We start from the raw sequence: 14697 nt of genomic DNA on the forward strand, positions 1-14697 counted from the left end.
TTTCTTATCGCAAGTGAGGTGATTATGTAAGGCTTGCTTATCGGTATCCTATTCCTGAAGCGGGTTAACTATTCACGTGACACCGCGATCCTCGAAGCTTCATCAGGTGGCGACGTGTAAGCTGTCGATACGGACTGCAGTATCTTTAGCTGTTGCGACGTTGTCGGGTTTTCGACTTGCTGAGTGCGCTTGTTTAACTGGCTGCTTATAATGTAACCGTTCTCTGCAACTTCTACATCAGCTATGTTGCCTTTTATGCCAGATATTTCTTGGCAATAGTATCGCTTCAGCTGTCTTGTCAGCATGGGTGTTACGGGCTTGTGGACAGTTGTCCAGCCATGCGCTCGACCTATCAAGCTCGAGACGCTTAATAAAAAACGTCTCGCGGTCGACGCGTCAATCTGGATATATCAGTTCCTCAAAGCCGTACGAGACAAGGAGGGTAATGCTCTACGTAATTCCCATATTGTTGGTTTCTTCCGTCGAATATGCAAGCTTCTGTATTTCGGAATAAAACCGGTGTTTGTTTTTGATGGTGGAGCTCCTGTCCTGAAACGGCAGACGATTGCCGGTCGAAAGAAGCGCCGTGAAGGCCGCAGAGAAGATGCAGTGAGAACGGCTGGGAAGCTGCTTGCAGTGCAGATGCAGCGATCCGCAGAAGAGGAAGCAGCCAGGCAGAAAAAGGGAGCTTCGAGACAGGATGAAGAGGAGGTGCCGGACAACCCGGTTTATGTTGAGGAGACCTACCTGACAGAGAAAGAGAAGCGGCAGGGCCGAGCGTTCAGGAAGACGGATGCGTACCATCTTCCAGACTTGCACGTTTCGTTGGAGGACATGGGAGCTCCAAACGACCCTCGCATTATGTCTCGCGCTGAGCTGGAAGAATATGCGAGACAGTTCCACCAGGGGGAGGATATCAACCTCTACGACTTTTCCAAGATCGACTTTGACAGCCCCTTCTTCCTCAGTTTACCTGCTACTGATCGGTACAATATCTTGAATGCTGCCAGACTTAGAAGTCGCCTACGTATGGGCTACTCCAAGGAACAATTAGACAACATGTTCCCAGACCGCATGGCGTTCTCGAAATTTCAGATTGAGCGTGTCAAGGAAAGGAACGATCTCACGCAGCGGTTGATGAATTTGAACGGGATGAACGGTGAAGAAGCCTTCTATAACTCAGGGCAGCGAATCGCCGGCGAACGAGGAAGAGAATACGTGCTGGTCAAAGACAACGCAGTTGAGGGCGGCTGGGTGCTCGGTGTTGTAGGCAACAAAGGTGAAGGTCATGCCGATAGACCTATTGATGTGGACCGATACGGCCAGAAAGATGTGACTTATGACCACGAAGAAGCTTCAGATGGGGATGATGGTGCATTTGAGGACGTTCCTATTGAAGGTCTCAACCGACTTCCCAAGCTTAATTTCCCTCAAAAAGACGCATTCAACGAACCGATTGAGAAGCCGGTGACCAGTGTTTCCAGAAGGCGCGATTCGTTGTTCCAGGAGACTGAGGATAACTCCCTCTTTGTTCAAGACGGTGACCTAGCAGGTGCACTGCCTCATCAGCGCCTCCACATTGATGACTTTCCTGGCGGCACTGTCGACAGCGAAGATGAAGATCTCCAAAGAGCAATCGCAATGTCTCTGGAGCCCTCCGCTTCTCGTATTGAAGACATGCCAGATATCCCACTTAACCGCAACGACGTGCCCGCTGCGCCGCCAAAGGAGACTTCGCCTGGTCTTGCAGAGAGTGACGATGACGAGATGGACTTTGCCGCTGCATTGGCACGGTCTCGCAGGAAGGAAAGGAAGCCATACAATTCAGTTCCCCGCCCGGTCATGGACCATCCGTTCGAGGGACCACTTCCTTTTGAATCTATCAGATTGAACCCTTCCAAGGCGGAAAATCCTCCACATGAGGAGCTTGATGAGGAAGGGGTTGGGTTTGAAAAAGAGTCCGCGAAGAAGGAGGAAAGCTTGCCGCTGCCCCCTTGGTTCTCGGGGGAGCAGCTGAATGAAGAATTTGTCGCCGATAAGATTGACAATACCTCATTGGAAGCTTATCGGGATAGAGCGATGAACCCAGACCATCTGTTCCTGAAAGAACATCGATCTCCGGATGTGATAGATGTCGATAAGATACCAGGACCAGAGGAGGTTATCGACCTAGAAGCAGAACCGAAGGCGGAGAAACCAGATGCTGCAGTACTTTCACGTCCAGAAAACGCGCAAGTACACTTGGACGATATTGCAGTACCAAAGGTCTCCGGTAAAGACAAGGCAGTAGAGGAAGTGACATGTGAACAGAGAGCTACAGGCGGCAAAACCCCATTGACCGAGACCAAGAAAAATGTTGCACATGCCTCTCCATCCCCTGAGCCCGAGTTCGAAGATGTTACCATACAGACAGAAACAAAACCGACAGAGGTCACGGTGACCAGAAACCAGCCTCAAATCTTTGACGAGAGTGATCAAGCACATGTGGTTGTCGAGGATGACGATGACTTTTCCGACCCAGAAGACGAAGAGTTGATGCGACAACTTGCGGCTGAAGGCGAAGAGCACGTTCGATTCGCTGCCACTCTGAACAACAATGTGCAACAAAGCAGCACATTTGACTACGAGCAGGAGCTCAGGCAGTTGCGATCCCAGCAGAAAAAGGACCGTAGAGATGCGGATGAGGTGACGCAGGTGATGATCACCGAGTGTCAGCAGCTCTTGAGCCTTTTTGGCTTGCCTTATATAATAGCGCCTATGGAAGCTGAAGCTCAATGCGCCGAACTGGTCTCATTAGGTCTGGTCGACGGGATCATCACCGACGACAGCGACATTTTCCTCTTTGGCGGCACTCGCGTTTACAAGAATATGTTCAACCAAGGCAAGTTCGTCGAGTGCTATCTCACCTCAGACATGGAAAAGGAATATGCGCTTCATCGACGAAAGCTCATAAGTCTCGCGCACCTCCTCGGTAGCGATTACACAGAAGGGATCAGTGGCATCGGGCCGGTGACCGCGTTGGAAATTCTCACGGAATTTTCCAGCCTAGAAGAGTTTCGTGACTGGTGGACACAAATTCAGACGGGGATGTACGTCCCTGAGACGCACGCAGCTTTCTACAAAAAGTTCAGAAAGACAGCGACCAAGATCTTTATCCCTCCTACTTTTCCCAATCCGCAAGTAGATAAGGCGTACCTCGAGCCCGAGGTCGATTCCGATCCATCTCCGTTTCAATGGGGCGTTCCCGACCTACATGGGCTGCGAAATTTCCTCATGACCACGATTGGGTGGAGCCAGGAACGCACGGACGAGGTTCTTCTACCGGTTATCCGCGACATGAATCGCAGAGAACAGGAGGGCACTCAATCCAACATCACTAACTTTTTCAGTGGCCCTCAAGGAGCCGGTGCATTCGCGCCTCGCGTGCGTTCGGGGGGCCAAAGCAGAATGGAGAAAGCATTCAGCCGTCTACGGCAGCAAGCCGGAGCGAAAACCCATCAGTCTACGTCTACGGGAGAGACGGATGCTGGTGCAGATGGTTCTACAGATGACCAAACAGCCTCCAGGCACAGCCAAAAGAAAGCCAAGGGAAGGAAGAGAGCACAGGCTACAGATACCATCACATCTTCTGCTGATGCTGACGGTGTGAGTATGGCGTCGAAGAAACAAAAGACGCGACGGTCAACGAACAACTAGATATGGCTGCCTGCTGCCCCGGTGGTCCAGCAGACCCACTGTTCGTCATGAAGTTGCAGAGCGGTGGATCAACGCCGCCAAGGATCCTGAGGGATTTGAGCGATCCAAATGCGGCGGGTCGATCACCCGAGGCATCAGTCTGTATCATTGGATTTGTCTCAAAAATCAAATGAATGTAACGTAATAGTATATGTAAATATCTGATCTACTGTGCCTGATAGATCTCGTAGTTATCGTTTACTACTAAGGCATGCATAAACCTCTTCTACAAAATGTCCCTGAACCAGATGAAAAGATGAGGAACAATATCATCATCGTCATCATTTGACTATAGTTACTAGATGGTCATGACATGGTTGCGCTGGGACGATCTCCGTTTGTACTGCCACTTGCCCTTTTTTTGGCCCTGTCGATGACATCAGCAATTACTGGCTTCTCTTATCGATGACGTCGCTGATTTTCTGCAGTTGTCAATCGCTCCCCAAGGCACACTTCACAAGTATGTATGACTGCGTGAGCGGCGGTGTTCAATGTATCTACAAATTAGCATATGAGATAGGTAGTTACAATGCCCTTAACATGCTGATTCGTCACTTTAGGTAGTGAAAAATCTGTCCAGTAAGGCTCGTCATGGTGATCCCTTCACCCTTGGACCGAGCACTAGCTAGCCTCTCAGGTTACTTGGGGCAGCTCTCATATGAGTGCCGAATTGGGTTTAGCGGCCTTCGATTGCGACGTCACTTCTCGTCCTTCACAGCCAAAGCTCCTAAGCTCCTCCTGCAGCACACAAGCTGCTCATCGCCTCCCCATGATCAAATCTCGATTTACCTTATCGAACTTGGAGGGATCCATCTCGCTGGAGACAAGAGGATAAAAAGACGAAGACATTTCAGTCCCCACAATCTAATAGAGAATCATCCGACCACTACTACCTCTCCCTGTCCCTCTTAAACTTACTCTCTTCACTTTCGTCACCTACGCTCTTCTTGATCCGGTTGTCATCCCCCTTTCCATTGAAATTGTCCTCCTTTCCGTGGCATCCCGCTGTGCCTTTACATATCACGTCATTCGTGCGCAAAAGGAAACCTTTTTGAAGTGAATCGCTCCGCTCGGTTTTGAACTCACCTCTACTTCATTACCCCTCCTCGCTGTATATCCTCATTTTGTTCCACTCCTTCTACCTTGTCAATCTCTCGTTATCAAAAAAGTATCATCCACCATGCATCGCACGTACTCTATGCGCCAGTCGCGCGTTCCCACGGCGTCGCAGATTGAGAACCCACCTCCGCCATTGTCTTCTACCAAGACCAACAGATGGCTTGGGAAAGGTGGACTGGGTGCGTTGATTCATACAGTCAGAATTCCTGGAAGTAATAGTTTCACTAACAGTTGTGGTGATAGGCCATGCCTTTCGCAAGAATGCCGCCGGTGCCTTTGGACCTGATCTCGCCAGGAAGCTGTCTCAGCTAGTTAAGATGGAGAAGAACGTCATGCGTAGCATGGAAATGGTTGCTCGAGAGCGTATGGAAGCTGCTGTATGTTGCTGGTCCTTAACACATGCCTTCACAATTGCTGACTCTGGCACCCTAGCAACAACTCTCCATCTGGGGTGAAAACTGCGATGAAGATGTCTCTGATGTGACAGACAAGCTTGGTGTCCTCCTCTACGAGATTGGAGAGCTGGAAGATCTCTTTGTCGATCGTTATGATCAGTACCGTGTCACCATCAAGAGCATTCGAAACATTGAAGCTTCCGTTCAGCCCAGCCGGGATCGTAAGTCGGGTCTTTAGATCCCAAAGAATCCTATATTAACGTTTCAATAGGCAAGCAGAAGATCACCGATGAGATCGCCAAGCTCAAGTACAAGGACCCTAACTCTCCTCGCATCGTCGTCCTCGAGCAGGAGCTGGTTCGCGCGGAGGCCGAATCCCTAGTTGCTGAGGCGCAACTCTCCAACATCACCCGAGAGAAGCTCAAGGCAGCCTTCCAGTACCAGTTCGATGCGCTTCGCGAACACTGCGAAAAGGTCGCTATCATCGCCGGATACGGCAAGCATCTCTTGGACCTCGTTGACGACACCCCCGTAACTCCGGGCGAGACTCGCCAGGCTTATGACGGCTATGAGGCTAGCAAAGCCATCATCCAGGACTGCGAAGAGGCCCTCACCAACTGGGTCCAGTCCAAGGCGGCCGTTAAGCCCAGCCTGTCGACGCGATCCCGCTCGCTGTCCCAGCGAGCCCGCGAGAAGAACCGCGAGGGTCTCGACCTGTCCGAGCAGGACCAGCCCATGAGAGGTGATCGGGACTCCTGGGTCCCCGCCGGTCAGCACCCAAGCTACGGGGAAGACGGCGAGGAGGCCGCCAGCACCGTGGACGGCGAGACCCGGGGTCGAGAAGAGACGAGAGAGGCGGTCGCTGCGGCCTAAAGAGGCGGAGATGAGACTGTGTATCAAAAAGTAAAGCAGAAGCTAACGGCGCTTCTAGTGGCGAAACCAAACCTGGTTGTCTATCACCTCTGCTCTTGGTCTCTGTAGTATAATCCCCTTGCTTTCGTCCTTGAATTTGTTTTTCTTTCTTCTCCATATACTCCAGTTCGCAGCTCGCTTGGGGACGATTTGTCTCGCTGGGATTTCTGTCCTCGGTTGTTAATGTCTTATTTTCACATTTTTTTATCTACTACCTACGAGGTTCCCTCCTACTCCTTAATATTTAACTCTGGAAGGCGCTCATCTTTTATCCCATCGCTTGTTGGTGTTCAGATGCTGTGCTTTCCACTCCGACCCGATCGCGATGGCATGGTTGGGCTCTAATACAACTTCACTGAACAGGACCGACTTTTCAGGTCGGTGGTGAAAAGCAGCAGCATTTGTAAGTCTGATGCGGATACGCGTGGTACAGTCTGGCAGTTGATCCCAGGTTCTAATTTACCATGTAATATTACAATAATTATTTCCACCTTATGAATGATTTTCGAGATAGCAACGTAAGAAATGGCATCAAGAGTAATTGAGTGGTTATATATCTCTGTCGGTAGCTGACCTGGCCAATACATGCATATGGTTTCAGTTAGCCATAAGTATGTCTGCCTTGTAAGTTCAAGTGAAGATCAATTCACAACGATCCTTTACAAAATGTGCACACTCAACTCTCCTTTGAATTTGCCAGTGATGGCGGATACGTGACTGAGAGTCATGTACCTGCTCTCTCCCTACAGCCTAATCCGCCCAAGAATCCATAACTCCGACAATAAATCTAGTTAGATCCTAGATTGTAAAAGGAAAAGAAACCAATGAGACACAAAGTAGATGGTGAAGGATGAGAGACACAGGGGGAAAAAAAATTGAGGTCGTTACATCGTCATGCGACACCCTGTGGTTGGACAGAGAGGAACAGTCTGAGGACAGGAAATGCAGCGAGCCGAACCAAGAGGAGAGATACAATGAAATGGAGTCCCATGGATGCTTCCGTTCGAGAAAAAGAGATGAGTGAACGATAAGGAAGGAAAGGACATTTTTCTTTGGTGCTTAATTATCGGTTCCCACGCCCTTCTTTTTTGGCTGGATATGTTTTTGCCCGCTTCCAGCCAGCCCGTTAGTCTTGCTGTTCAGGGCCGTGCTATCTGTCGGAGGCGGAGCCATGCGGCTAGCGGAGGCCTCGTGTTTCTCGGTCAGGAGGTTCTTCAACCATCTGTTCTCCATCTCCAGCTGCGCTACGCGGGCCTCGAGCGAGGCATTTTTTTCGGTCGTCTCCCGGACAGTGCGTTCAAGGGTCTGCTCGCGCTGCTTTTTCTTCATGCGGAACCGGGCGCTGGCGGCGGTGTTTCGACGCCGGCGGTCCTCTTCGGCGGCGCGGCGCAGTTCTTCTTCTTGGCTTAATGCGGAAGCGATGGATTCGCCGGCGACGGGTGTGCTGTATTTGATGTTGCCGAGCTGCCCATTGGGCGGCGAAATCGACGAGGAGACGTCTGACGGCGTCATGGCCCCCGGGGGGTGGCTGAGTTCATCGCCGCTATAGATGGGCGGATAGATAGGATGAGCTGGATACGACAGCATCTGGTCTGGCAGCGAGTAGTTGACGGATTTGTCCCCTAGTTGTATGCAGTATGAGTACAAAAGCTTGACCAGACCAAAAAGCAGAGGAGGTTAACTGCGTGAGGGTTGGTCACGACGAGAGGAGGAACCGAACATGACGATGGCAAGCAATATCAGACGGGAAGACATCAACATTAAGGCATCAGAACCCTGAGATCGACGTGGGATCACAAGGGAGGAAGACAGTAAAGCGCGGATAAGCGTCCATCAGGGATTGGGGTGCAGACGGTGTCATTGGTGCAACGGATTGCGTGATCATCGCCGAGTAGGATGCGACCCCGCGGCCCTCTCGACAGAAAGGCTGGACAATTGGGGTCGAGGAACAAAGAGCAGGGAAACAAGCTGGTCAATCCACGAAGAGGAAAAAGAAAAGAGAGGGATACAGCGGTGTCATTATCAACTGCCCACTAGGTCTGTGGCTCCGGGTTGGTGGCACGCATTCAACGTGGGTACGTTCCATGAGAAGCACCCAAGCGGCACACACAGCTATCCACTCCAGCCCGATTGAGCAAACGCAACTCCAAAGTCAAATTGATGATCAAGTAGGCAGGGGGTTAAGGCAAAATCCAGTCAGGGTACGAAGGATTGTTTACCCCCGGAAAACAATCAATGGCACAAGCAAGGTTGAGAAACGGCTCTGTGCAAACCCGCATGACCAGCAAATCACACAGGGAAACGAACCAAAAGACAAGAAGATGGCGCAACCGATGCAACTTTCAGGCTCATCTGCCGAGACAGGGCTGCGGAAGATAGACAGGAGATGGGTAGGTACAATAGAGATACAAAAAGCTCAGGACTTACCACGATATGGGTAACCTCTGACATCGATGGGACTGCGCTCGTCCTCAATGCTGTCGTATGAACTCACGGAGATTCCTCCCATTCCTTCAGTCTGGTCGTACTCCATATTCAGGTTCTGGAGCGATGCCAGAGTTGCGGAATCGGCATCAAAGGAATAATGTCGAGACTTCGCCACAGCTGGATCGTGTCGAGAGAGCAAGAAGTTGAAGTTCTCCAGTCTCTCGTAGTTCGAAGCAGCCAGTTGACGAGCAAGAGATTGCTGACGCTGCTCGTCAGACATCTTTTGGGAAGATATTTGTTCTTAACTCTGGTCCTCTTTTTTTGGGTATTTTTTTTAGACGCTCTTTCTTTTCTTTGGTCCTTTGGAGATTCCTTCTTTTTCTTTTTCTTTTTCTTTTTTTTTTTTTCTTACCTCCAATTCTTGCCAAATTGGGTGAAGTAAAGAACAAGGGAGCAGATTAGATTATGACAGATATAGTCTACCCATAAGATTGTCATGCGCCTCCCCAGAGATCAGCTGAAGAGGGGAAAGCTCGGAAGATGAGGGAGGATACTTTGACAAAGGAGTTCACGAATGATGGATGTCGAAGATTGGACGATCGGTGGTGAGTGAACGATTCTAGGTATGCAGCAATCACACGGCTTTTTGTAAGGATAAAAATAATGCTTCCCAATTGATCATTGCGTGCGCATAACGCGGAAGATGCAGCCACGTACTTCGTACACAACGGCAAATGGATTGAGCAACGAGAAGAAAAGAAGGCTGGATGATGGGTGACGATGACGATGATGCATGCGACTGGGATGGGGATGGGAAAGTAACCAAGGTAAGACACCGGATGAAGAGAAAGGTGGTCCTTCGTTGGATTGTGCTGGATCTGTCTGTCTATCTCCAAGACTGGCCTGTCCCTAGACAGGTAACTAACTAGTTAACTAAGTCGGTAATCTGAGTAATCATCCACAATGGCGCATCTTCATGAATGAGATGTCGTTGTTTGGGGATCGTCTCAGCCTGCTTGGGGCTAGCCGATGATCTGATAGAATGGAGAAATGTCGTGATCGCCAACGCTGATTCGTCCGTGAACTGGTCCCATCGGAAATCGGGAAAGTCGCGCTGGCGAGATGATTTGACCGGGGGAAAAAAATAGATCAGGAGAGGAGGATAAATAACTAGAAATATGATGGGGAAGATTCTTAGAAGCTAGATGTCAATGGGATGTTGAGAACGAATATAAAGCAGAAGGGTGGTGTTCTTCCACTTCCATGTGTAACCGAGATAGCGAGATGGAACACTTGGCTAGATAGCTCCCTAGCACGGAGCACGGAGTAACTAACTACTAGTACTCAAGAGCTGACGGAGCCTGGTTGGAGCTCCCAAACTGTCGTCCAATAGGGAAGAATCAGGAGACCAACCGGAAATGCCAGCATATCGCTACTATGAAAAACTGAAGGTACGTACCTTTCTCTTGTGTTTCCATTTATTATTATTCAATTACTGTTCGGATTGGGTCTGAGATACAGTCGTTCTCCACTTGACAGACCGTCCCATCATCCAGCGGGATACAAAAGGAGATAATCAACCTGAGAAACGCGCTGCCCAATGACGTGGTTGGAAGGTCTGTAAAGTTGAACGTGAGAATCGCAAATACGACCAGGTAAAATGTGGAGAAATGGAGAGCCACTTCTTGCCAATTGCTATCTACTGTGCAGTCTACTATTCTACTAGTGTTAGCAGCTTGCTTTAGGAACGCGGAGGCTAGGTCTCACCTGAGTCCTGAATTCTATCTATCATTGACTGTATCCCTGTTATTTCTTCCCCCATCTTCCCCGGCACTAATCCACCACAGCGGGACAGGGAGGAACCAGTCAGCCACGATTCTGCTTTCCTCCAAGCCAGTCAATTCAGACTTTCATCCTTTCTAGACCGCATCTTTGACGAAAGTCCCCCGAGCTCTTAACTCCGAGGCTTGATATGCGAAGCTTGTTCGATCCATGGACTGGGTATAATGTCTCGACGCACGTGTTCTGGAACCACAACTGACAACGTGACATGTCCTATCTGGAGAAATTACGAAAAGGCTGTGATTGCCACCGCCGTCTCGGACAAGAGTTGAGATGCAGAGCGAGCTCCTCAGAGAGTGAAGGGATCTCGCGATGCTACAGCCGCCGATCTTTTCTTGGCTGTCAGGCTGTATAATTCATGCTGCGCTTGGCCTCTAGTCAACGGCTATAACAAGAATGAGGGCACCAGATGCGATCGACGCATACCACAATACAAATTGCTAGGTATAAGTGTCATCAGTTTCGTTTCGTTTAGACATTTTTCTCTATGCATCCGCCATGTTCTACACTAGACATAGAATCACATAGGTACACTACCCCCCCGGGGCGGCATGACCAGCCGGGACAATTATACTACTTGATATCAAGACATCTAAAACTCCTGGTTTTCATCACCGGCAATGATGACGTTGTTGATCTGTTCTCGTCAGTTTGAGCACATGAAGCAATCACACACGGACCCAATTCGTACCTTAAGAACCATGCGGCAGAGCTGAGTAGCAAGCAAAAGTTGCTGGCGCTTGCCAATCAGAGGATCAATGACAAAGTGCTCTTTCATATCTATTATGCGAATGTAAGCATAGACCTTTCTTGCCAATCAAAGTATCAAATACATACCGTTGTTGCCGGTCAACATGCAGTCGACACCCAACCGGGAGTTCTTCTCCTTAACCTGGCGCGACTTGATCGCCGCAAGTGTCTCGATCGGGCTCAGACCCGAATTCTCGGCCAATGCCAAGGGCACGGCATCCAACGCATCCGCAAAGGCACGCATAGCGTATTGTTCGATGCCGGGGCTCTAAAATTCCATGAGTCAGTTTGCTGTAATAAAACATGGATTCCAAGACTACTTACCTTCACAGCAGCTTCCTCCACGGCCAGGGAGCAAGCAATTTCAGCAGCACCACCACCGTACACGACCCGGTTATCTCTGACAAGGTTTCGGACGACACAGAGAGCATCGTGTAGCGAGCGCTTGGCTTCATCAATGATCTAAGAGAAAAGGGTCAGCCATGTCTCTCTGTCTTCCACACTGCACAAGTCCTACGAACCATCTTGTTGCTTCCCCGTACGAAAATTGTAACGGCGCGGCTGTTGGCACACTCTTCGATGACAAGCATCTTCTCTCGGGTGGTACCGAATGTCATCTCACGCACGCGACCTGCGGTTCCCAGTTTCTCCGGGCTCAGGTCCTCAAAACGCGGGACAATCCGTCCATTTGTCGCAATGGCAATGAGTTCAATTTCGGGACCACCGACCCACCGGACGGCAGGAAGCTTGTTCTGGAGTAGAAGATGGTTTGCCTCGTCGTCGAAACCCCACTGGCAGATCACCAGATTGGCGCCTGAGTCTTTCAAGTGCTGGATCATCTCTGTGAACTTCTCGCGTTCGTAGTCTTGCAGCTTCTTAAACTCGTCAACGGATGTGATGTCGAGCTTATGCTTCGTCTTCGGCTTGGGAGGCTCGAACGGGCAGGTCAAGATCGCCAGCTTGGCATCTGTAACCTCGTCGGGCATCTGGGGGTGAGAGAAATCCTTATCCACAATAACACCTTTGACGAGGAGCGAGTCTTCCAGAGCACCGCCAACCTTTCCGTCTACCTTAATCAGTTCGAAATCGACGTCCTTGCGCTCGAGGTCCGCAACTGAAAGCACCGCATCAACAGCGATCTTGGCGAATTGGTCGTGGGATTTCGAGACACTAGAGTAGAGTCAGCTATCAATCATCTATTTGTAATTAGGTGGTGCCAATCGGATTCTACATTTTGCTACCAAGACTGGTCTTCGCAACCTTGAGTAGGTTCTCTGTATCGTCCTTGGTGAAGGGGATCTCGTCGCTGATCTTGTCGAGCTGAGCAACGGCAATCTCACAAGCCTGATCATATCCGTCTGCAATACGGATGGGGTGGATTCCCTTGTCAATCAGCTCGGCCGCCTGCTCGAGCATAGCCGCCGCCAGGACAACAACACCGGTTGTACCGTCGCCGATCTCCTCATCCTGAGACTTTGAGAGCTCTACCAAGAGCTTGGCAACATTGTTTGTGATTTCCATCTGCGGACAGTCGCAAGTCAGTGACACGCCGAATCGATGGTCGCCGAAGCGGTTGAAGAACGGACCTGGGAGAGGATAGTCGCGCCATCGTTGGTAACGGTGATATCACCATCTGGGGAGATCAGAATCTTGTCCAAACCGCGAGGACCCTATAATACTTCTTAGATGCCGTTCCGATTTTCTTAGAACCTCCGGACCATACCAAAGAAGTCTTCACAATGTTGGCGACGGTCTTGGCAGCGACAATGTGTGATTTCACGGCCTCGGTGCCGTGCTGTCTCTTCTTCTTTCCTTGACTATGCAAGTAGATTTGGATCAGTGTCTGGGCGCCATCATTCATACTCCACAAAAGACAAGATAGCCATGGTAGGGGGCTCCCGCAACATACTCTCGGACAACGATGAACGGCCGACCTTGTTCATCTTTCATAACAGAAGCTATTGCACTTGTTAGTCAGAGTTCAGATTGTATGGAAGCCGAAAGTAGAGGTGAAATCAACCTTGAGATAAATCGAGTTCTATAAAAAAAGGCAGCCAGAGTCAGTACTTGGGGCGATTCTCAGTGAGGGGTATCAGAAACATACGCATCGCCATTTTGACGGTCTGCCAGTCGGCAGGATTTTGCAGCTTATAGTTTCAACAAGAACACCCTAAGACCAAGGTGAGATGATTTCAAAAGATGTCCCTGGAACAAGCAACGATGAGGCACGGGGAGGTTCAAAGATCTGGACACAACCGGGACCACTGATATTGAAGGCACTTTTAGAATTTCTGGAGATGTCCCAGTCGGGCTAAGTGAGCTGATTTCTATATCCGGTATAGCGTGTTTAATCCAGGCCACGCGCCTTTCTGCGCGACTCGTCATTTCGCAAAGAGCACGAACGGCATCTTGGACCCTAACTCACCTCCATTAAGCTAAATCTGGTCGCATCCTGTCATTGTCGCCTATTAATCCTACCCTTGGGGTCAAGGTTGCCCACCGTCGCCAAAACGTTTTCCAAACTTTTCAACCTAGCGAATCCTTTTAGGACAATGCCTCGTGAGTGATAGGTTGACTTGTGCGCTGGAACCCGTCAGGTCCGGCTGACTTTGCCTGTAGCCCCTGTTGAGGATCTCTCGGACGACGAGTCGACTGGCGGATCTATCCCTTACAACAACGCTGAACATGACAAGGACATCGCTGGCGACGTGAAGGAGGAAGAGGAGGACGATGACGAGAATGAGGAAGAGGGGATGTGAGTGCCACGACCGACTTGCCGAGCTGGAACGTGATGCTCATACATGACAGCTACACTGTTGAAAAGATCCTGGGTCATGAGTTCACAAAGGATGTATGTAATTGGTCATCGCAATCACTTCCCCGTCCACTGCTTCCTTGCGTCCTCAATCAGCGCAATTGGCGGCTCTGCGCTAACCCGCAGGTAGGGCAAACTTATGCTTCAAGTGAAGTGGCATGGCTACGACGACCCAGCAGATCAGACATTAGAGCCAGAAGAGAACCTCCTGTAAGATATTGCTCCCTACGTCCACTGGAATTCGAATCTGTTGCTCACAGCCGCCAGGGTGGGCGCAAAGGAGATCTTAGATGAATACTTCAGAGCTCAAGGTGGTCGGCCACAGAAACCAGTTGCTGTCCGAAAGCGAAAGTCAATGGGAAACGTTAAGGCGGAGTCTGAAACCCCAGCAGAGCCTAAGCGACGCAGAAAGTCTAGGGCCAATGCAGAGACCAACACAGAGATGCCAGAGGCAAGCGATGTACCCGATTGGGTGCCCCGATCAAAGAACTGGGAGAAAGACGTAGAGAAAGTTGATACCATCATTCGCGACCCCAAGACGAACTCATTGATCGCATTTCTGAAATGGACCAATGGCAAAACAGCCAAGGTCTCCATCGAAACCTGCTACGAAAAATGCCCAAGACAGGCAAGTTTTGCTTGACGGCTGATAACTTGAGCGTACGCTAATTATGAGACAGATGCTAAAGTTTTACGAGCAAC

At 50.1% G+C, this 14697-nt stretch overlaps 5 protein-coding genes across 5 annotated transcripts; 3 read left to right on the forward strand and 2 right to left on the reverse strand.

Moving 5' to 3' along the window:
• The first annotated feature begins 5 nt into the window (after window positions 1-5).
• AFUA_6G07500 (ssDNA endodeoxyribonuclease RAD2) lies at window positions 6-3705 on the forward strand. Its single transcript, XM_745549.2, has one exon. The coding sequence runs from the start codon at window positions 304-306 to the stop codon at window positions 3694-3696; it is 3393 nt and encodes a 1130-aa protein (XP_750642.1). The 5' UTR covers window positions 6-303; the 3' UTR covers window positions 3697-3705.
• Window positions 3706-3908: 203 nt separating this feature from the next.
• Window positions 3909-6122, forward strand: pil1 (Eisosome component PIL1/LSP1 family protein; the record flags this gene model as incomplete). Its single annotated transcript, XM_077805016.1, has 4 exons — window positions 3909-5033; window positions 5098-5231; window positions 5287-5470; window positions 5521-6122. Exons 1-4 carry the CDS (start codon window positions 4916-4918, stop codon window positions 6120-6122), a joined length of 1038 nt encoding a protein of 345 aa, XP_077661149.1. The 5' UTR covers window positions 3909-4915.
• Window positions 6123-7220: 1098 nt separating this feature from the next.
• Window positions 7221-8985, reverse strand: AFUA_6G07530 (bZIP transcription factor; the record flags this gene model as incomplete). Its single annotated transcript, XM_745551.2, has 2 exons — window positions 8589-8985; window positions 7221-7783 (listed from the first exon to the last, which is right to left on the reverse strand). The coding sequence occupies exons 1-2, from the start codon at window positions 8866-8868 to the stop codon at window positions 7221-7223; spliced, it is 843 nt and encodes a 280-aa protein (XP_750644.1). The 5' UTR covers window positions 8869-8985.
• Window positions 8986-9943: 958 nt separating this feature from the next.
• On the reverse strand, window positions 9944-13489 carry AFUA_6G07540 (chaperonin-containing T-complex subunit CCT5). Its single transcript, XM_745552.2, has 11 exons — window positions 13285-13489; window positions 13201-13218; window positions 13090-13138; window positions 12904-12997; window positions 12767-12850; window positions 12412-12701; window positions 11702-12350; window positions 11505-11642; window positions 11268-11448; window positions 11122-11210; window positions 9944-11067 (listed from the first exon to the last, which is right to left on the reverse strand). Exons 1-11 carry the CDS (start codon window positions 13292-13294, stop codon window positions 11023-11025), a joined length of 1647 nt encoding a protein of 548 aa, XP_750645.2. The 5' UTR covers window positions 13295-13489; the 3' UTR covers window positions 9944-11022.
• Window positions 13490-13575: 86 nt separating this feature from the next.
• Window positions 13576-14692, forward strand: AFUA_6G07550 (chromo domain-containing protein). Its single transcript, XM_077805017.1, has 5 exons — window positions 13576-13739; window positions 13800-13935; window positions 13989-14031; window positions 14126-14205; window positions 14263-14692. Exons 1-5 carry the CDS (start codon window positions 13733-13735, stop codon window positions 14636-14638), a joined length of 642 nt encoding a protein of 213 aa, XP_077661150.1. The 5' UTR covers window positions 13576-13732; the 3' UTR covers window positions 14639-14692.
• The last annotated feature ends 5 nt before the right edge of the window (window positions 14693-14697 follow it).

This window comes from Aspergillus fumigatus, chromosome 6 (assembly GCF_000002655.1).
Source record: "Aspergillus fumigatus Af293 chromosome 6, whole genome shotgun sequence".
NCBI lineage: Eukaryota > Fungi > Ascomycota > Eurotiomycetes > Eurotiales > Aspergillaceae > Aspergillus > Aspergillus fumigatus.